This window comes from Uranotaenia lowii, chromosome 2 (genome assembly GCF_029784155.1).
Source record: "Uranotaenia lowii strain MFRU-FL chromosome 2, ASM2978415v1, whole genome shotgun sequence".
Lineage (NCBI taxonomy): Eukaryota > Metazoa > Arthropoda > Insecta > Diptera > Culicidae > Uranotaenia > Uranotaenia lowii.
The window spans coordinates 278,628,255-278,650,540 of NC_073692.1; the positions used below are offsets into that span (position 1 = coordinate 278,628,255).

General features: G+C 36.9%; 1 protein-coding gene across 2 annotated transcripts; it reads left to right on the plus strand.

Moving 5' to 3' along the window:
• Positions 1–769: 769 nt before the first annotated feature.
• LOC129747509 (uncharacterized) lies at positions 770–21,588 on the plus strand. Of its 2 annotated transcripts, XR_008737516.1 has the most exons (5): positions 770–890; positions 949–1,062; positions 1,122–2,252; positions 20,923–21,084; positions 21,143–21,588. XR_008737516.1 is itself a non-coding variant. In XM_055741766.1 (3 exons), exons 1-3 carry the CDS (start codon positions 20,796–20,798, stop codon positions 21,235–21,237), a joined length of 321 nt encoding a protein of 106 aa, XP_055597741.1. In that variant the 5' UTR covers positions 20,356–20,795; the 3' UTR covers positions 21,238–21,588. The 2 variants fall into 2 exon arrangements, 1 of the variants encoding a protein (XP_055597741.1); XM_055741766.1 differs by lacking the exons at positions 770–890; positions 949–1,062; positions 1,122–2,252 and adding an exon at positions 20,356–20,859.
• Positions 21,589–22,286: the final 698 nt, after the last annotated feature.

The window sequence follows — 22,286 nt, forward strand, 5'->3', positions numbered from 1 at the left end:
AGCTGCTGGCCTGGACCCCGAAAAACATGCTAAGTTGGTTCCGCCATCCGTATCCGTGCCGTTATCCCTTGGGCCTTCTCGATGGTTTTTCCCGCTGATGTTGTGATTCGAATGCATGGAAAACTTTTTAGCTTTTTTTTTTTTTTTCTTTTTTCGACTTCTCGTTTTTAAGTTACACGTTTATCGAATAAACCAAATACTGGTTTCAAAATAAATCAAATTTAAATTTTATGCAATAAAAAATAAGCGTATAAAAATAACAAAATTTTTCGATTATCTACATTCCAAATTATTGTGAAAGCTATTCAAAAATCTACTATTAAAATACTAAATAAAATAACAAAACGTTTTGTTGAAACCACTCCCCGTTCTTTTTCTGCGTGTAGTATATATATACTTTAGAGTCTTATCAGAATAAACAAGATGACAAAAAAAAATAAATATGTAAAGATTGTTGTCTTAAACCAGTTGGCATCTCTGCTCGGCGTTTCTTTCACGCTCATTTTTTTATAACCATTTATGGTTCTTAAATAACCATTTTATAGGTTTTGCTTGTAAACCGTCAATTTGGTTATTGTTACATTTAAGATTTTTTCATTATTATTCTGATACGATATTTGAGCGAACTTGCAAACATTTAAATTTAACCCATTCCCTCGTAATTATCTAGTAGTGTGTAAAATAAAATGAAAACGAATCACCCCTCGGTGAACAAAAACAAACAAATACCTGCACGAAAAGTGATTGAAATCCACAAAGTTGGCAGCAGTGGCGCTAACAAGAAGGCAGTTCCGGGAAAAAATCAGGCAAGGTGGTTGGAAAAGTGCAACCGGTGGTGAAGTTGCTGAAAAACGGTAACATATTGCCGCATCATTATCGGTTTGCCACAGGTAAGCGGATACATCATCGTCGCCATCCAGAGCGCGATTTTAAAACTCCCTCGAACAGTTTTCTCCACCACAGGACCCGAAAATATTCTGTTCCGCCAACAAGAGCCAGCAACTTTGTCGCCAGCACGCGAAGCGTGAATTTCGTCCGGTCATATCACTCTCGGAACCACAGGTAAGCGGAAATTAAATTCCTGCTAAAGCAGCGCGCTTACCGAAGCCCTTACTCCGCAGATTTCGCTTGGCGGCAGAGGCAAAAAGAAAATCCGCCACCACCAAAAGCGGACACGAGGTGATCGCTGGGGAAAATTTAAACCAGCTAAAGAAAAGGGCCGTAAGAGTGAATAGACCATCATTTTTTTAAACTATTCCCGTTGCTGATCGGAACTCTTCATCCGACAGGGCCTTTTTTTTATATGCGGCTTTTGCAAACCGTTGCGAACCGATCGTCAGACGACTGGCTCGTGTATCGGCACCATTGCCGTACACTTCGCTTTCCCTCTCGGGAACAGTGGTTTATAGCAGAGCGTGGAGACGAATCCCGGGAACCACTTGCCTCGGAACTGAGTTGCCTGCTTGGCATATCGTTTGGGTTGGAAAGACCACCAATTTCTCCCCTTTTGAGCACCGAGCGGCCAGATAGCAGCTGTAGAAAGAGGAGCATCGCATAGCCAATCCTTTTTTGGGATCTGAAGCAGAACATTACCGATCTTGGGACAGCTGATGACAGAGCGGTTCGACCCTTCATCGAGAAAACACTGGGTCCACGGAACCGCTGCGAACGCGTACAGCTTGCATGTGCCTTCGAACACAGTCGAGGGTGAAGGAGTTTTTGCCAGGAACGGACGACATCTTCGGGCACCGGATCCCGAAACGAACTCGTGCGCTTGGAGGAAGCGTGAGTTTTCTTCAGCCTCAGATCGAAGCCAAGCATCATCATACATAAATCAAGTTCCCGCAAATCGGACCGGGTAATCAGACGTGACACGGAGGAGGGTCGCGTAAAGAAGAGGAAGTGGGGTGAGCTTACGGTGCGGTGCAGCTTTCTTCGAGTGACTTCGTGGTGAGGAGCCACAAATCATACGGTGCGGCACGGGTGAGGTCAACCGAAGCGTGTCGCACAAGCAGCGAAGGTCGACGAATTTGTTTTGTGCAAGGAACAACGGTGAATTGGATTAGCAAGCACACCGAGCGCGGTGTACAGTATACGACACGGGTGAGGTCAACCAAAGCGCGTCGTATCTCGCCGGAGCCAATGGCACTGGGACAGTGGGAAGCCCGCATTTCGTCGTGCAAAATCATCGAGCCTGAAGTAGCTCCGAAGAGGGCAGTGACGTCGTCAAAGATGGTGCAGAATAAACACACGTAAGTCACTAGATCATACAATTATGGGGGGACAATAAAATGGGTTTGAACCAATTTGCAACAAAACCAAAAGTTGCTCCAAATATGTTTGCTATTTTTATTTTTTTCGTTGGTGGCATCGACCACGGAGTAAGCTTCAATATTATTTTTCAACAATATTTTTAGAAAGAATTTTAACCATTTTGATAGTTCTCCAGCATTAACCACAAAATGGTTGAAAAAATTGGAATTTCTTTATCGCCATTTTGAAAATGTTTGTTTTGCAGCCCGGTGTGTTTTTCGAAATTAGGCATTATTCTGTTTTGTATTGCTAAAAGTGAAATTATAAGGCCAACATTGTCTGCTGAAGGTAAGTCTTTAATGAATAATATGCGAGATACTCGAAATTAATGCGAATTATTTGTTTCCCAATAGGATGCTCAAATTGCGGGTCCTCAGGGCCATTTTCCGTACCCTCCGGAAAGCAGAATCCGATCGAACTGTCCATGGAACACATGCCGTAGAGGAGCCGGTAGATTCTTTGCTGTTGGTAGCTCGAAATGTTTGGGCGAGGCCCTCACCGACAACAAAATCAATCTCCAAATCAACAGCAGGAGCAGCAACAGATTTCCGGAAGATACAACGGCAGCCTGCAGCTAAATCAGAAACGAAGAATGCTAGCGAGTCACAGGAATATGCGAATGAGGGGTCAATTGTTGTCACAGGACCACAGGACCAGAACGAGGTAAAAAGATCGCATCAAAGCCAGCAGGAGAAGCCCTATTCCGTGAGAATAGTAACACAGGTGACGGAGGGTTTTTGAGGAATCGATGACGAAATGACTCGAGTTGGGCAGGAAGAGGAGGAGGTGGTGCAGCTAATCATCGGAGGAATGACTATCGTGACCGGAGATGTAAGGCTTTACAAAAATGCCATTATAATTATTTTTAAACTGTGTTTTATTGTATTGTATTTTAATAATTCGATTCAATATTAAAGCATTTTTGTAAATCATGCAATAAATAAGAATATTTAATTGAAAAACTCTGATTTTTATTGAAAATTTTATGAGAAATCCTCAAGAACCTACAAAAGTAGCTCATTTGAATTTCGGTTGTAAAATAACCATTTTTCAACTTCACCTCCATGTCGAGACCGACCCATTTATTTTCCGATCCACTCGTTTCCCTCTCTTCATCTTACCCTACACTTTAAGACAGCTTCCCTTCTTTCAGGAATCAATCCTTTCGGTACGCTCAAAAGTCCGTCCTTCCTTCAAGAAACTAGTCTGTAAACTGGTCGCTTTCCTCCTTTTCGTTAATGTCTGACTTTTTCTTCTCTATTCCCCGTTAAACGATTCATAGTGTCAGTTGCAGGTTTGCTGCATGGGCTTTTTAAACATTATTGTATAAGTGCTGCCATTTTTATAGATTCATTCAAAGTATGTTTCATTTAAAATATTTACAATCCTACTATTCTGCATATTTTCAATTTGCTTTATTGTATATTTCATTTTGATTATTTCCACTCATATTACTCTCTACATACGCCTCCACCCCTATACTACTTACCAACTTATATTAAATATACATTTTCCTCTGCTAAGCATCTCAAACTATTTAATGTCTCAGACGTACCCAATGAATATATATCAAATTTGAAATTAAACTCCATGGGATTTTTAAGAAAATTTACTTCATTGAAAATTTCTTACTCCTAACTTTTTTGTACATTCATTGTTTTTCACTTTGTTTGAGCCTAACACACGCAAGCATTTTTAACAATTTGATCAGGACCAATTGAACTTTAAATAGACTTTAAAATCATTTAGGGCTGTATAATCCATAATTCTTTATTAACACAAGGTATTGTTATCATTCGTTATGGTTCAAACTGACCCATAAATTCAGCTGATCCTAATCGACCATATTGATACTCCTGTGTCTTTCCTCTTTTTTTTTTTTTGACTATATTCATTTTTCATATTTTTATCTGTGCGCTGGATACCGATATATGTACCCAAAACTTTACCTTCAAACCAACAATTTAACTCAAATTTAATTTGCAATTACTCTGCACGATAACAATTGATAAATTGAGTAATTTTAAATAACAGTGCACGATTATTTTTTTCTCTGATGACAGAGTAACGTTGTGTAACATATCTAACGCCTTTCAAAATTCGACGTCTAAACAAACGACACGGGACACATCGGGGTGGCAGAAAAAGCGTTCGTAAAATTCCAACCTTATTTTCTTTGGTTCATTGAAAAAAAAAACTCGTCAATTCTACCGGACTAGACTCCCACCACTAAGATTGTGCAGAGGACCGGCTATCCATACCTTGATGGTTTCGATAGGAGTCTTCACATCCCTGATCCTTTTATTAAACAATGGTATCATATACGGCTATTCCGGTGTTTTCAACTCGTAAGTAGAATACCCTGCATTCACGCTCCTTTTTTCGTTTTAGATCCCGTGAACTTTACTTATAAAACCCCGTCTTTCCCCCTGGGGGACATCCATCAGTTCGCTTCTGGTAATGAAAACATCACAAACCAATCGAAGACCGCTTAAGATCCCCGAGAGGCCGTTTCCGGACAAGGAACCATCGAAAAACGCCCATCTCTTCATTTCTTATATCTTCTGTTTCCAACTCCCATTTATTCCTTTAATCAGTTCGTCCTTCCCGTCTCAATTCACATCCCTTCATCTTTTCCTCCAGTTCTCTTTCCAGCCTCTCATCCTTCAACTACCAAACCTTTCTTTCACCTATGTCCTATTCACTCTTTTCATTTTGAAATACGGCTATTTTACTTCGTCTAAATACCTAGCTTCCCATTGTTGTGCTCCTTTCATTTATTTTTCCATTACTATTATCTTTTTTTTTAATACACTCTTATTACACTATTTCCTTTAATTTTCTGACTTTTGAACCTTTGTCTTCTCTTTGTCGCCTCAGCTTTCCCTCTTTTTTACAATTCTCTAATTTTCATCGTTCCATATCTCCCGTCTCAATTTACATCTTTTCTGCTTATTATCATTTTTACCTTTCTCTCTCCAGCCTCTCATCCTCCAATTGTCAAAAATTCTAATTTCACTAATTTTGTGTTCTTATGATCCTCTTTCAATTTTTTCATTTTCTCCTTTTGAAACAGGGTTCAACACGCAGGAGTGTGTCGATTGAGAAAGAGCAAATAAAACGCAGCTCTTTCGTTCTCGGTTCACGGGCACATTTGATTGCTCGAAATTCTCTCGTGAAATTTGCGACCAAAACGCAAATTGAAAATTTTTGAGCAGAGCGAATTCGCGCGCGCCTATTCGAGAGCGCGAGCGGTTCGGAAACTGCGTTTGCGTTTTTCTGCCGCGTGCGTGTAGGAACACCGAGCATCTACCGAGAGGACACGGCGGCTCACCGGACAGCGCGCGCGGCTCTCTTTAGCACACGGAGTGTTCGCCGTGTTTTCGTTATTGAGGGCCGACGGCATAATCTGTGCGAATAATTAAATCAATAGATATGGTAAAACAGATAGAAGCACGCAATAGCCTTGGGAGGAGGGTTATAATAATCAATGTTAGAAGTTTTAAAATACATACTAGTAATAGTAACTAGTACTAGTAACTATGAAAAATTTACCATGAAATAGTAAAATTTCGCGAAAAACGCCAAATAAAAGAGCTTTACACAAGGATTGTTAAAATGAATGTTAAAAATGTTTTAGCCACTAGTAATAGTTACCAGCACTAGTAACTATGAAAAATTTACCATGAAATAGTAAAATTTCGCGAAAAACGCCAAATCAAAGAGCTTTACACAAGGATTGTTAAAATGAATGTTAAAAATGTTTTAGCCACTAGTAATAGTTACCAGCACTAGTAACTATGAACAATTTACCATGAAATAGTAAAATTTCGCGAAAAATGCCAAATCAAAGAGCTTTACACAAGGATTGTTAAAATGAATGTTAAAAATATTCTAGCCACTAGTAATAGTTACCAGCACTAGTAACTATGAAAAATTTACCATGAATAGTAAAATTTCGCGAAAAACGCCAAATCAAAGAGCTTTACACAAGGATTGTTAAAATGAATGTTAAAAATATTCTAGCCACTAGTAATAGTTACCAGCACTAGTAACTATGAAAAATTTACCATGAAATAGTAAAATTTCGCGAAAAATGCCAAATCAAAGAGCTTTACACAAGGATTGTTAAAATGAATGTTAAAAATATTCTAGCCACTAGTAATAGTTACCAGCACTAGTAACTATGAACAATTTACCATGAAATAGTAAAATTTCGCGAAAAACGCCAAATGAAAGAGCTTTACACAAGGATTGTTAAAATGAATGTTAAAAATGTCTTAGCCACTAGTAATAGTTACCAGCACTAGTAACTATGAAAAATTTACCATGCAATAGTAAAATTTCGCGAAAAACGCCAAATCAAAGAGCTTTACACAAGGATTGTTAAAATGAATGTTATAAATATTCTAGCCACTAGTTACAGTTACCAGCACTAGTAACTATGAAAAATTTACCATGAAATAGTAAAATTTCGCGAAAAATGCCAAATCAAAGAGCTTTACGCGTAGAATGTTAAAATGAATGTTGGAATACCTGTGCAACTAGTTATAGTTACCAGCACTAGTAACAGTGAAAAATTTACCATGTTATAATTATTTTTCGCAAAAGAACGCTAAATCAAAGGTTCTAAAGATTGTTCAAATGAATGTCGAAATATTCTAGTGGCTAGAAAACACATACAATTATGGTCACAGAATGCACACAACACTCAACTCAGTTTACATGTTAGTGTCAACAAATTTTCAATGAAAACAGATTTTTATCAGTTCTATCCCAGCAAACATTTTTGTAGGTATATTTCTCAACAACTTTTGTTATACGTTTCATATACATTATAAAACGATCGTATAAAACTCGAAAAAACGGCATTTACCCACAAAAGTGGAGGCAATATACATACATAGTAAGAATGGAAGAGAGTACAAGTTAGTTCGCTCAGCGCATGCAAACCGTTGCCAGCGACAATATTTGCTGCTTCTGTCATTGGGCAATTCTTGTAAATACACCATCTGATTTTTATCAATCTGGTTGCACTGCTGGTCGCAGAGAGAACTTCAAAGCTGTTCTCTCACTTGTCTCACGCGGGAGAAAAAGAGGAACGAAATCGTCTTCAAAATTTGCAAACATGGCAGACTTTTTATGATATACGATTTAAACCATTTATTCCGAGTTCGAGTAACGATTTTTACGACCTTTTACTTGCGTTAGTTGGAATTACGATTCCAATAACGTTTTTAATGACTTGAGTTATCATGTTTAATGCGATTTCATGTTTGCTGGGATATATGTGTAAGCTTTTTCGTTTTTTTAGAATTCCGGGTCAAGTGTCGGATCTTCGATGATGTCATAGTTATTTTTTAATAATAGATTTTTTTCTAATATTTCCGGAGACAAGTTGACACGGAATTTGATCAATATTTTTTCGTTCTTCGCGAAATTTTACTATTTCATGGTAAATTTTTCATTGTTACTAGTGCTGGTAACTATTTCTAGTGGCTAAGACATTTTTAACATTCATTTTAACAATCCTTGTGTAAAGCTTTTTCATCTGGCATTTTTCGCGAAATTTTACTATTTCATGGTAAATTTTTCATAGTTACTAGTGCTGGTAACTATAACTAGTGGCTAGAATATTTTTAACATTCATTTTAACAATCCTTGTGTAAAGCTCTTTGATTTGGCGTTTTTCGCGAAATTTTACTATTTCATGATAAATTTTTCATAGTTACTAGTGCTGGTAACTATTACTAGTGGCTAAGACATTTTTAACATTCATTTTAACAATCCTTGTGTAAAGCTCTTTCATTTGGCGTTTTTCGCGAAATTTTACTATTGCATGGTAAATTTTTCATAGTTACTAGTGCTGGTAACTATTACTAGTGGCTAGAATATTTTTAACATTCATTTTAACAATCCTTGTGTAAAGCTCTTTGATGTGGCGTTTTTCGCGAAATTTTACTATTTCATGGTAAATTTTTCATAGTTACTAGTGCTGGTAACTATTACTAGTGGCTAAGACATTTTTAACATTCGTTTTAACAACCCTTGTGTAAAGCTCTTTGATGTGGCGTTTTTCGCGAAATTTTACTATTTCATGGTAAATTTTTCATAGTTACTAGTGCTGGTAACTATTACTAGTGGCTAGAATATTTTTAACATTCATTTTAACAATCCTTGTGTTAAGCTCTTTGATGTGGCGTTTTTCGCGAAATTTTACTATTTCATGGTAAATTTTTCATAGTTACTAGTGCTGGTAACTATTACTAGTGGCTAAGACATTTTTAACATTCGTTTTAACAACCCTTGTGTAAAGCTCTTTGATGTGGCGTTTTTCGCGAAATTTTACTATTTCATGGTAAATTTTTCATAGTTACTAGTGCTGGTAACTATTACTAGTGGCTAGAATATTTTTAACATTCATTTTAACAATCCTTGTGTTAAGCTCTTTGATGTGGCGTTTTTCGCGAAATTTTACTATTTCATGGTAAATTTTTCATAGTTACTAGTGCTGGTAACTATTACTAGTGGCTAAGACATTTTTAACATTCGTTTTAACAACCCTTGTGTAAAGCTCTTTGATGTGGCGTTTTTCGCGAAATTTTACTATTTCATGGTAAATTTTTCATAGTTACTAGTGCTGGTAACTATTACTAGTGACTAGAATATTTTTAACATTCATTTTAACAATCCTTGTGTAAAGCTCTTTCATTTGGCGTTTTTCGCGAAATTTTACTATTGCATGGTAAATTTTTCATAGTTACTAGTGCTGGTAACTGTTAATAATGGGTAACGTTAACCACCTACATCAATTCTCATAACCCTCCGCCAGATCCCATTGCGCGCCTACATATGTTTCAACTATCCTGTTGATAAAATCTTACACACAGATTTCTCAATCGGCACTGCAAACAGAAACACGAACGAAACACAAGGCCCTCACTCGAGCCCGTGCGCGCCGCCCGGTGACGAAAAGAGGGCCGCCTCGGACCATTCGGAGAGCCGCCGCGCGCTGCATTGTGGGCCGCTGCGTGCTGTTCTTTGAGCCAAAAGAGAGGCCTCACCCGCCGCTCGATTAGGACGCGCGAGAGCTAGCCGTGCCTGTTTGACTCGGCCGCTCGCGCAGATTTCGGATAGTGCATCTCGTCGACGAGAACGAGGGGAAAAGATTGGCGAGCGTGTTTTTGTTTCGAGCGAGAGCGCGTCAACGACCAGAACGCAAACGAAGAAGTGTTTTGCTCGAGAGAAATGGTTTGCGTGTGCCGCGCGCGTCTGAAAGAGTGCGTTTTGTTGAACCCTGTTTTGAAATACCGTTTTTTTGTCGTGGACCCTCTATTTATTTCTTTTTATTCCTCTCATGTTACCTTTTTTTCCATTCATTCGTTCATATGCTTGGCAAAGTTAATGAATAGTACTATTTATACTGTCTCAACATCTCATCTTATCCTCCTTTTGATACTCTCCAGCTTCATAGCAATTTTTTTTTCAATTTCTCGTCGTTCTATTTTTTTTTTCATCACATTTCTAATCCTGACTTCTCTTTTTATCATATTTTCTTCCACTTTTCTCTCCAGCTTCCCTTCTTAAAATTTTTTTATCTTTAGAAGTTCGGACTTAATTTTTTTTCTTTCGTCACCTCAGTACCCAGATTTGTTCTTTATTAGCTAAACTTTTTCTTTTCTTTTTATTTCTTCTACAACCTCTACTTTTTTTAATTTTTATTTTTTCATTATTTTGTCTTTCCAGTCTCAATCATCATCTTTTCATCTTATCTTATTTCTTCCAGTTTTCTTTCCAGCTTCTCATTTTCCAGTTACCCATTTTTCTTTCACTTATTTTTAGTTTTTATATTGACTTTTTTCTTCCCTCCCTTTTTTCTACTTTGAAATCCGGTGGTTTTTCATCGTTTCAATACCCAGATTCTTATTCTTTTGAAATTCCCATTTTTTTTTTCGTTTCAATACCCAGCTTCTTACTGTCGTGGTCTTTTTTTTGTATTCCTATCATGTTATTTTTTTCCTAAATCAATTTATTTACTCATGCACTTAGCAAACTTAACAAATAGTACCATTTTTAGTGTTTCCCTTGTTATATTATTTCTAATCTTCTATTCCTCTCGAATTCCTATCATCTTCTCTTTCACTCCTCTCTCTAACCTCTCATCCTATAACTTTTATCTTTCAATGCTCTGATTTTCAAATCATGTCATCCTACACACTAAAACGCAATTTTCCTCCTCGGGATATCGACTCTTCGAACCACAGGGAAATGGTTGAATTCATACGAAATTCGAATGAAAACCCTCCTGAATCTCGAAACGTATCATTTCTCCTGAAATCCAGAATGAAATTCTTACGAGTGCACAGATACTCGAACAATCTTCCTGTATCACGGGAGAACTTCAGCTGTCAACTGTTTTCTGCCGCGCTTTTTTTTTTGCTTATCCTTTTCATCAGCGGTGAAAGTTGAAAGCTCAACAGAAAACTTTAAGAAGAACAGTAAAACAGCTAGCCGTGAGTTGTGTTGTCTAAAAAGAGAACTTTTAAAGCCTCAGTCAATCATTTAATACAATTTTTCTCTTCCAAAGATACATTGGAGACGATAAAGTGCGGCCAGAGTAGTAGTTAAGCCGGGACAACGGAAGTTGCTGAAAGCCTCCTGGGAAGAACCGTTTGTTCCAATGGATTCACCGGCGGAGTTCGACGACAACAGGTCGAGGAATTATTTGGATTTCAGCTCTAGCACCAGGTTGCTAAAGCTGAACATTCAGAAAACCGCTAGAATCAACAACTGACTGAAAAAATAACATTCCATCGTTTTTTTGTTTCAGGAACAATCTGAATTAAACATATATAAGGACCAGCCGCAAGTTGATATTAAAAACCATCCATCTCAATAATAAATGAAGTTTTGATTTATAAAGTGTTATTTTTATGAAAACAAACCCCTAATTTTCATGTACACATCGAAAGGAAACCGTCTCGAGCGCACAGGAAAATTTCGCAAATTCCTACAAAATACAGGAGAAACCCGTTTCGAATCTACAGGTGATTTTGACAGTGGTTTTCCTGTAGTGTTTTTGTGTCCTGAGATCGTCCTGTAATTTCAGCTGTTGAAAATACAGGACGAAATCGTCCCGACCACAGGAGAAAAGATTAAGTGTGTAGTTGCCACCCTTGATGTTTATTGGCTAATCTTTTTTTTTCTCTTTCTTCTGTTCCAACCTCTCATTTTTTTTTCGTTTCGGTGTTCTAGTCTCAATTCACATTCTCTGATCTTATCAATTTTCTTCCAGTTTTCTTTCCAGCCTCTCATTTTCCAGTTACCAAATTTTTGTTTCACTTATTTTTAGTTCTCGCATTGTCCTTTTTTAAATCCCTCCCATTTTTAATTTTTAAATCCGGTTATTTTTCGTCTTTTTTTTTCACCCAGATTTTAATTCATTTGAAATCCCGTTATTTTTCGTCGTCTCAATATCCAGCTTCTTATAGTTGTGGGCGATTTTTTTTTTTACTGTTCCTATAATGTTATTTTTCTAAATCAATTTATTTGCTCATGCGCCATGCGAAGTTAATGAATAGTACTTTTTATACTGTCACAATATCTCATCTTATCCTCTTTACATTACTCTCCAGCTTCTTAGAAGCGTTTTTTTTTGTATTGTTTCAACTTCTCGTCGTTCCATCTTAGCCATCACATTTCTAATCCTCTATCCCTGACTTCTCATCTTTTCGTCTTTTCTTCCACTTTTCTCTCCAGCCTCTCATCTCACAATTTTTAACCACTCCATGTTCTGACTTACAAATCCTGGCATCTTTTCGTCATCTCAATACCCAGCTTTGATTTACATTGGCTAATGTTTCTTATCTTATTTTTTATTTCCTCTGCCTCAACCCTCTATTTATCATTACTTTTCTTTCCTCATTTCGCCTTTCCGGTCTTAATTCAAATCCTTTCGTCTTATCAATCCTCTTCCAGTCTTCCATCCAGCCTTTCTTTTTTTTTTTCTACTTTGAAATCCGGTGGTCCTTCGTCGTTCCAATACCCAGATTCTCATTCTTTTGAAACCCCTATTTTTCTTCGTTTCAATACCCAGCCTCTCACTGTCGTGGTCTTTTTTTTCTCTGTCATGTTATTTTTTCCTAAATTAATTTACCTCCTCATGCGCTTGGCAACTTAATAGATAGTACTATTTATACTGTCTCAACATCTTGCATCTTATCCTCTTTTCACTACCCTCCAGCTTCTTAGAAACGCTTTTATTTATTTTTTTTCGTACTCTTTCAATTTCTCGTCGTTTTATCTTTATCATTTCTAATCTTCTATTCCTCTTTACTTCCTATCATCTTTTCTTCCTCTTTTCTCTCCAGCCTTTCACCTTATAATTTTCATCTTTCCATGTTCTGACTTTCAAATCCTGTCATCTCTTCGTTATCTCAGTTACCACTTTCGATCTTTATTGGCTTATCCTCTTTTTTTTTTACATCCTTTTATTTCTTCTGTTCCAACCTCTCATTTTTTTTTCATCGTTTCGTCGTTCTAGTCTCAATTCACATCCTTTGATCTTATCAATTTCCTTCCACTTTGCTTTCCAGCCTCTCATTTTCAAGTTACCAAATTTTTCTTTCACTTATTTTAGTTCTCGTATTGTCCTCTTTAAATCCCTCCCATTTTTGATTTTTAAATCCGGTTATTTTTCGTCGTTTCTTCACCCAGATTCTAATTCATTTAAAATCCCGCAATTTTTCGTCGTCTCAATATCAAGCTTCTTACAGTTGTCTGTTTTTTTTAAAATTATTATTATTCCTGTCATGTTATTTTTCTAAATCAATTTGTTTTCTCATGCGCCTGGCAAAGTTAATGAATGTACTTTTTATACTGTCACATCATCTAATCTTTTTCTCTTTTCGTCACTCTCCTGTTTCTTAGAAACGTTTTTTTTTGTATTGTTTCAACTTCTCGTCGTTTTATCTTTCCCCTCCCATTTCTAATCCTCTACTCCTGACTTCTCATCTTTTCCTCACCTTTTCTCTCCAGCTCCTCATCTCATAATTTTTAATCATTCCATGTTCTGACTTACAAATCCTGGCATCTTTTCGTCATCTCAATACCCAGCTTTGATTTTTATTGCACAATGGGTTTTTTTATCTCTTAATATCTCTTCTGCTTCAACGCTTTTTTTTATTATTTGTTTCATCATCTCGTCTTTCCAGTCCCAATCTACATCCTCTCATCTTATCAATTTTCTCCCAGTTTTCCTTCCAGCCTCTCATTTTCCAGTTACCAATTTTTCTTTCACTTATTATCAGTCCTCATATTGTCTTTTTTAAACATCTCTCTTTTTAAATAAAAAAACGGTTATTTTTCGTCGTTTCAATACCCAGATTCTTATTGATGTGGTCTTTTCATTATTTATTTTTTTTATTTTTATTACCATTATTTTTTTTTTCTTTTGCAATCCATTTTTTTTTGCTTAAATTTGCAAGACCTTAACAAAGTCAATGAATTATGCTATGTATACTGTCTCAATGTATCTTCTTATTATTTTCTTTTTGTCTCAACCCTCCAGTCTCTCAACTCCCCTCTTAAGTCGTTTCAGCCTCTCATCGTTTTATTCCTCCCATCACAATTCTCATGTTCTATTCTTCCACTACTCTCTCCAGCCTCTCATCTTATTATCCTCTTTTCTTCATCTCTTTAGCTTCTTAGCTATGTTGTTTTTTTCTTTTAGGATTGTTTCAATTTCTCGTCGTATTATCTTTTCCATTACATTTCTAATCTTCTACTCTTTCACTTGTTGAAAAAAAATCACATTGTTTATTTTATCTTATAATCTTTTCTTCCATTTTTCTCTCCAGCCTCTCATTTTCTAATTGCTTATTTTTTCTTTCTCTAATTGACTGTAATTTTATTGTTATATTCTTATATGCCTTTCAAGTCATTTCTATTTCACATAGTTTCATCTTTCTGATCTCATTCCTCATTTTCTACTCTTATTATTCTCTCATCTAATCATCCTTTCATCCATTTAACTCTTCAGCCTCTCACTTTTATCTTTCCATTTTACCATTTTTGAATTCTGTCATCCGTTTGTTACTTCATCACCGAGCTCTTTATTATCGTGGCTGACTGATAATTCTCGAAACGTCCTAAAATTCATCTTTTAAGCAACTCATTGGTCTACTTACTTATGCTTCTTTTTTAAAAGCATCAATTTAACACTAAATTTAAACTGTTTTCAGCTACAAACCACCAACTCCCAGTATCAAATTAGGAACTTAGTTTGAGAATTTAGTTTTGACTCCAGAATCAGATCCCAGACACAAACAACCGACGTAGATGTCTTGATCAAATTCGGACCTCAAGCTCACATTATAGACTTGGAGCTCATCTGCCTTTCAGAATTTCGTCTCCAATTGAGCATCAAAATCGAAAACCAATATCATATAACAATCAATTTCTGGTTCAGACAGATACAAACTTCCGGTTCAAATCTTCAACTGAGACCTCTGTTATAATGATCTATGTTGTAATGCCACAACTCTGACATCAGACTCCTATCAAAGCCCTGTGCTAGACAGGTTTGCACCATGTGTAAAGCTGCACACTATCCATGTATCCAAGATTGAAAGTCTGTCATCAGGCTCACAGCCGAAGTGCTTCACACGTATGCTGCCGCTATTCGCAAGACTGTCCCATATGCATTTTCGTCATTTTTCAGTTTATCTCAAAAATTGTTCAAATATAGTTAGTTCTTCAATTTAGACTAAAAACTTTCAGAACTTTGTTCTCCACATATATGATAAAAATACCAAGTCATGTCTGTACCTCCATTTAAGGCACTGCCCCACTCGGGGGTTTGTACTTCCACTCAATATACCGCCCTGTACCAGTCTGTACTTCCCTTCACATTCGCCCCTCTCAGGGGTTTGTACTTACAATCGAGTATCGCCCCTCTTAGGGGTTTTTACCTCCATTCAAGTAGTGCCCCTCTCAAAGGTTTGAACTTTTCTTCAAGTTTTGCCCCTCTCAGGGGTTTGTACTTACAAACATGTACTGCCCCTCTCAGGGGTCTGTACCTCCATTCAAAAACTGCCCCTTTCAGGGGTTTGTACTTCTCTTCAAGTACTGCTCCTCTCAGGGGTCTGTGTCTCCATTCAAGGACTGCCCCTCTCAGGGGTTTGTATTACTCATCCAGTACTGCCCCTCTCAGGGGTGCGTACCACCATCCAAGTACTGCCCCTCTCAGGAGTCTGTACTTCCATTCAAGTACTGCCCCTCTCAGGGGCCTGTACCTACAAACAAGTACTGCCCCTCTCAGGGGTTTGTACTTTACTTCAAGTACTGCCCCTCTCAGGGGTTTGTACTTTACTTCCAGTACTGCCCCTCTCAGGGGTTTGTACTTTACTTCCAGTACTGCCCCTCTCAGGGGTTTGTACTTTACTTCAAGTACTGCCCCTCTCAGGGGTTTGTACTTTACTTCCAGTACTGCCCCTCTCAGGGGTTTGTACTTTACTTCAAGTACTGCCCCTCTCAGGGGTTTGTACTTTACTTCAAGTACTGCCCCTCTCAGGGGTTTGTACTTACAATCAAGTACTGCCCCTCTCAGGGGTCTGTACCTCCATTCAAGTACTGCCCCTCTCAGGGGTTTGTACTTCTCTTCAAGTACTGCCCCTCTCAGGGGCCTGTACCTACAAACAAGTACTGCCCCTCTCAGGGGTTTGTACTTTACTTCAAGTACTGCCCCTCTCAGGGGTTTGTATTTTACTTCCAATACTGCCCCTCTCAGGGGTTTGTACTTTACTTCAAATACTGCCCCTCTCAGGGGTTTGTACTTTACTTCAAGTACTGCCCCTCTCAGGGGTTTGTACTTTACTTCAAGTACTGCCCCTCTCAGGGGTTTGTACTTTACTTCAAGTACTGCCCCTCTCAGGGGTTTGTACTTACAATCAAGTACTGCCCCTCTCAGGGGTCTGTACCTCCATTCAAGTACTGCCCCTCTCAGGGGTTTGTACTTACAAACAAGTACCGCCCCTCTCAGGGGTCCGTATTAACATCCAAAAACTGCCCCTCTCAGGGGCCTGCACTCTACTTCAAGTATTGCCCCTCTCAGGGGCTTGTACTTACAATCAAGTACTGCCCCTCTCAGAGGTCTGTACCTCCATTCAAGTACTGCCCCTCTCAGGGGTTTGTACTTACCATCGAGTACTGGCCCTCTCAGGGGTCTGTACTGGCATTCAAAGGCATTTCCTTTTCTCATTATTCCATCCTCCTCATCTCACATCTCATCTTGCACTCTTCCTGCCTTCTCATCTCCCCTCTCCAGCCTCCCACTTTAAAATTTTTATCTTTCAATTCTCTCATTTACAAACTCCGTCTATTCGTCGTCTTATTACCCACCTTCCTTATTATCGTGGCTCAACCGTGTGTCCGTAATTCATATTTTTAGCAGCTCATCGATTTACTGAACTTTGAACAAAAACATTTTTTTTTTCCTCAATCCATCAATCCAACACTGAATTTGAACTGTTACCAGCTCCAGTCCACTCAACTTTCAGTATGAGACTTTGAATCCAGAACAAGAACCCAGCCTGGACTACAGAACTAGATCACAGACACAAGCAACCGACGTAGATATCATGTTCAGGAGTTCGTTCTTCAAACATTAATACTTTTCCAGATCCCGCTTTTTTTTTACTTCAATCCCATCACACACCACTATCTTAAAAAAAAAGTGAATTTAAAAAAAAATCACAAATGTAGGAATAAACAATCCATCACACAATCAACAAAAAAATTAACCAAGCCATCCTATGTCCACAAAAAAATCTTTACTCACCGGTTAGTCGAACCGACCGCGCCATTGTCGAGACCGACCCATTTATTTTCCGATCCACTCGTTTCCCTCTCTTCATCTTACCCTACACTTTAAGACAGCTTCCCTTCTTTCAGGAATCAATCCTTTCGGTACGCTCAAAAGTCCGTCCTTCCTTCAAGAAACTAGTCTGTAAACTGGTCGCTTTCCTCCTTTTCGTTAATGTCTGACTTTTTCTTCTCTATTCCCCGTTAAACGATTCATAGTGTCAGTTGCAGGTTTGCTGCATGGGCTTTTTAAACATTATTGTATAAGTGCTGCCATTTTTATAGATTCATTCAAAGTATGTTTCATTTAAAATATTTACAATCCTACTATTCTGCATATTTTCAATTTGCTTTATTGTATATTTCATTTTGATTATTTCCACTCATATTACTCTCTACACTCCAGAATCCCATTCGGTTGAAAAATAACCATATTCCAACTTCTCCCCTAGAAGTCATTTTATGACTTCTCACGGGGAACTCATAAAATGACATTTCCCGGGAAAAGGTCAAAAATGGTTATTTTTGAAACCTTAATGGTTTAATAATTTCTAGCGTGTTCATTCTTGATCTGATTTTGACATTATGCATGAACGATATGGGTAACGGTTCGAAATCATTCATACGATTTGAAAGGAAATCGTTCATACCATTCTATTACCTTTTCAGATACCATCAATTTTTCCCATAAACGTTCATATTTTGTTTTTATCGTTGTCGAAGTAAAGTTTAGTTGAACAGCTATGTTTCCAGAGAAAATCACTGTTTCTGAAGCCGTAGATGTGTCGTATAGACTGTTTGAGATATGATTTTTTAGTATGCGGGTTCTTTCAAGCTCATCTCTTCAGCGTTTGTAGAAAACATGTTCAGCATCACATTCAACGTAATTTTATCAAAATTGATCCACTGCTGATTTTTTTATGATTTTTTAAAGTCGAACTATACGAAAAACCGTCCACACTTACCTCGGTGTACCTTATATGAAAAAAAAAATCAGTTCGACCAGGAATCGAACTCGAGACCAATGTTTACCTCTCCGACATCTTACCAATAGGCCGAATCGTCAGATGTAAACTGGTGAAGCTGTAGCTCAATTATTCAGTTGATTTAATCGAGTGAAATTCGCTGCTAGATTCCACGGCAGAAAATGCTCATCGTGTCCCGATTAATGTTGCTTATACTGCCCCAGGAGGGGTTCTCTTTATGCCCCTACATTGACTGTTTTTCAGCTTTTGGCAAAAAAATTTAAAAAGCATTTTTAAACGTTTTTATCTACTTTCAAGTATCAGTCAGTTAGGAAAAAGTCTTTTTTAGTGTCTGAACACGAAACAATTATGATGTAAGTCACATATTATAGCTGTTTTCTATGGTTAAACAAGCGTCAAGCATCTTCCTTAAGGTGGACATTATGACCTTATCTCCCCTACATTTTGTAAGAATCTGTTGAAAAACAAGAGAATTTTATCTGAAAAAGTGTTTCACTTCATTTGACCCATGGCGATATGAATAGGTATTTACCACATACGTTATTCGAAACCTACAAACTATAATAATGAAAAAATATTTGCATTTTGAAAATAAAAATAGGCCTGTAATATAGTTAAAAAAAAATTAAATACCTATATTACATTTAGTTCCCAAGCAACCAGAATTCCCTTAAAAAGGTTCCATAGAAGCTTAATCAGCTCTCGTTTGTGTCTGAAGAGAATGCTAATCAGCCCAAAATTTAAGTTCTTAAAGCTACTTTCAAGTTCGTTTAGGTGGCTGTAGAGAACGCTATTCAGCTTCTAAGAGAATGTCAAGAAACTTCTACGCGCCGAAAAAAAAAATCCAATTGACAGATTGCTCTGACAACCACATGTCAGATTGCTAGGTTGCCGGTCTATCATAATCTATCTCATTGATTTTAATTATATTGTTTTGATTACAAAAGCTGCTTACACGCCTAGAGAATTGAACCGCTGCTCTCTAGGTTGCAATGAAACTCACCAGCCTCTCGACCAATCCAGCAATAGCTAATTGCCACTGTAATGATTAGTATTTAAACTTAATGTCATTTGAGATGATTGAGTGGGTTGGTCAATAGAAGGTACCTTATTTCGTTCAAAGGACTTTCAGTACACAATATGAATCATAACAAAAATTCGCATCATCAAAAATTTATTCGAATATCTTATTTAACATTTATAAGAAAAATTCGAAAAAATATTGAATTCCATTTGTAAATATTAGTACAGACTGGGGGAGGAAGACTGAATAAAAAAGGAAAAAAAAATTCAAACGTCAAATTTCTCTCATCAATCTACCGACCAGTGTGAAGGTTCAAAATTTTACTTTCTTATTAAGTAATTTTATATAAAACTTTTTTCATGCTGAAAAGCACTTGCTTTGCATAAAACAATGATTTAATTAGGTTTTGTTTTGCTCTGGCGAATTCCTGCATGATCAGGCGTATTATGTCGCTCAAATTTCGTCAAAGTTTTGAAGCTGCTAAATAAAAATGGCTTGATTAATGGTTGTTCTAAAAATATAGCTAAATCTAAATTTAGCACCTAAACAACTGAGTCACATGACTCACTACACGAAACTGAGCATCTGAAGTTAAAATTTGAACGATTACAAATCTTTTCAACAATTGCTGGCTTTTTGCCGAACAGTAAAAAAACGATGCAGAAAACGATGCAGCAAATTTCAGTCTTCCTCCCCCAGAGTAAAGATATAAACAAAACAAATACCATGACAAGAAATTGACAGACATTTTTGACATGTCGCTTAGAATTCCCATATAGGTTCTTTAAAACACCTTCAAGTATCTTAATGGTGCGCTTTAGAATGTTACGCGAACGTTATCGACCTTCTTGAAAAATATTTTTGACATGTCGCTTAGATTTCCCATATAGGTTCTTTAAAACACCTTCAAGTATCTTAATGGTGCGTTTTGGAATGTTACGCGAACGTTATCGACCTTCTTGAAAGAAGTTCCATTAAAAGCGCTTAGAAGTTCCGTTATCGATAGTTTAACCTTTCAAAGGGTTCCTGAAGTTCCTGAGTAACTTTTACGCGACAAGAGTCACCTGAAGTTCCCGTAATACATTTTTTCAGCCAAATGTGAACTTCGGAGTTCGGAGTTAATTAAAAACGCGACTTTTGGTTGCTTGGGTTATCATTGAAGGTTCAAAATACCCCATTTGACCCGCTCTGGTACGTGTAGTGTTAGAAATTTTTTAGATTTAATTGTGAATGCTTTGACTCAATTGAATCAAACACTTTCAAATCTCGTTTTTTTCATCTGAGGTTTTATATAGATTAAACGGTTCTTTCTTGTCCCGAATAGCCAAGACCGTGGTATTAATATAACAGAACAATGATTTTCAATTGAACAATAAACTTCATCATAATATCTAAATCTTTATCTACCACTTGATATTTTGAAATCACCGTATATTTTACGGTCACAGTAAAAACCTATTATTTTCAAAGTTGTTTCACATATTTACAGTTTTTCGTGTAAGCAAACGATTCAAAACGTTGTTGAACGATCTAGTCACGGTCGCGAGAATAGTGAAATCGGTCTAATTTGAATATATTTCTGTTTATACCGCTATTCAATCGTTTGAAAGATGTGGTCGGGCTGGCCAAGTGCCGTAAAGAATTATCTGGTCGATTACCGTAGCAATAATTATGGTAGACATGGACGCCGAGTGGTGTGTAACATTTAAGAATAAATGTGATTTTTTTTTTCAACAGACAGACTAAGAATGATGGGACGAAAACTGCAGTACTTTGTGTCCAGCACCAGGGCAATAGGAAAGCTACTGGTCATGGAAAACGAGCTTATCGTCGGAGATAGCAGTGAAAAACGAGGCGCAGAAAATGGGCTTCTGCGTTGTACGTCGAAATCGGTCAAGGGTGAGTTCCTTTTTAGACTAATTAAGCGCTTTTGTTATCCTTAATTTTGATTTCCTAGGAGCTGACATGAAAAGCAGTTCCGTGGCTCCTCTAGCTAAAGGTGAGAGCAAAGGTGTTGCGTTTAATAGAAGGTCCAGAGAAAGGCCGCCGTGAAAACGAACAAATTGACGGGATGGAGTGGAAAACGAAGCATTTTACGTTGAGGACGATCACTGGGAGATGTTCCGACTTGGGTAGTTAACCATGCAAAGAATACCAGAAACCGGTAACGTGCGGTCAACTTTATTTGTGATTGTGTCAAAGAATTGCGGAATAATAATAACGAAGAGATTGTGTTGCTACTGGAATCCTAACAAGTTTTATAAAAATACCAATGAAAGATTTAATTATATGTACGTAAGAAAATTCTGTCTCAATTTGGGATCTTATATTATAACTGTTTTCTGCGTTTTTTGAATGAATTTAGTATTTTAAAATGGATTTAAATTAAAGAAAACCATAAAATTTCACGGTTTTGAAAATAGAATAAAAGATGAAAATACGTTGTTTTTTATTGTAAATCAAAAGATGAAAATTCAATGGATAACAATGAATTGCATTGTTTTCAAGATCAAAATTGGAAGGTGTAATGACCATAAACATTATCGTATTGTGTTTCAAAATGTATGGAAAAAAGTTAATTTTTTCATTGTTAAGTTGCTTAACAACCCCCTTTTTTCATGGTTAATTTTGCCATAACCATGAATTGCACAGTCAAAAACGTTAACTTTGACAGTACATTCATCGTTTTATGTACAATGGGTTTAATGGTTTCTACTATGAAATCCATGGTAAGGTGAAAATGAAATTCATGGTTTTTTCACAATGTTTTTCTATTCGGGGTCTTATCCTCATTATTTTTGCCCTTTTTTTAAATTGTTTCCACTAGTTTTATGTTATGTTTTATTTTGTTTTAGTTTGATTTATCTCGTTTTATCATATTTTGTTTAGTTTAATCTAATTTTAACTAGTTTTTTTTTTTGTTTTTTCTTGAGGTGCTACCTTTTTTTTATATTTAATTTTGTGATGATTTATCTTGTTGTATTTTTTGTAAATCAACTCATACATTTTAATATTTTTTTGAAGTTGTCAACATTTGCATTGATTGAAATGTTTTTCAAAATAATATGTAAAACATGTTAAAAAAATGTTTCTATCCTATT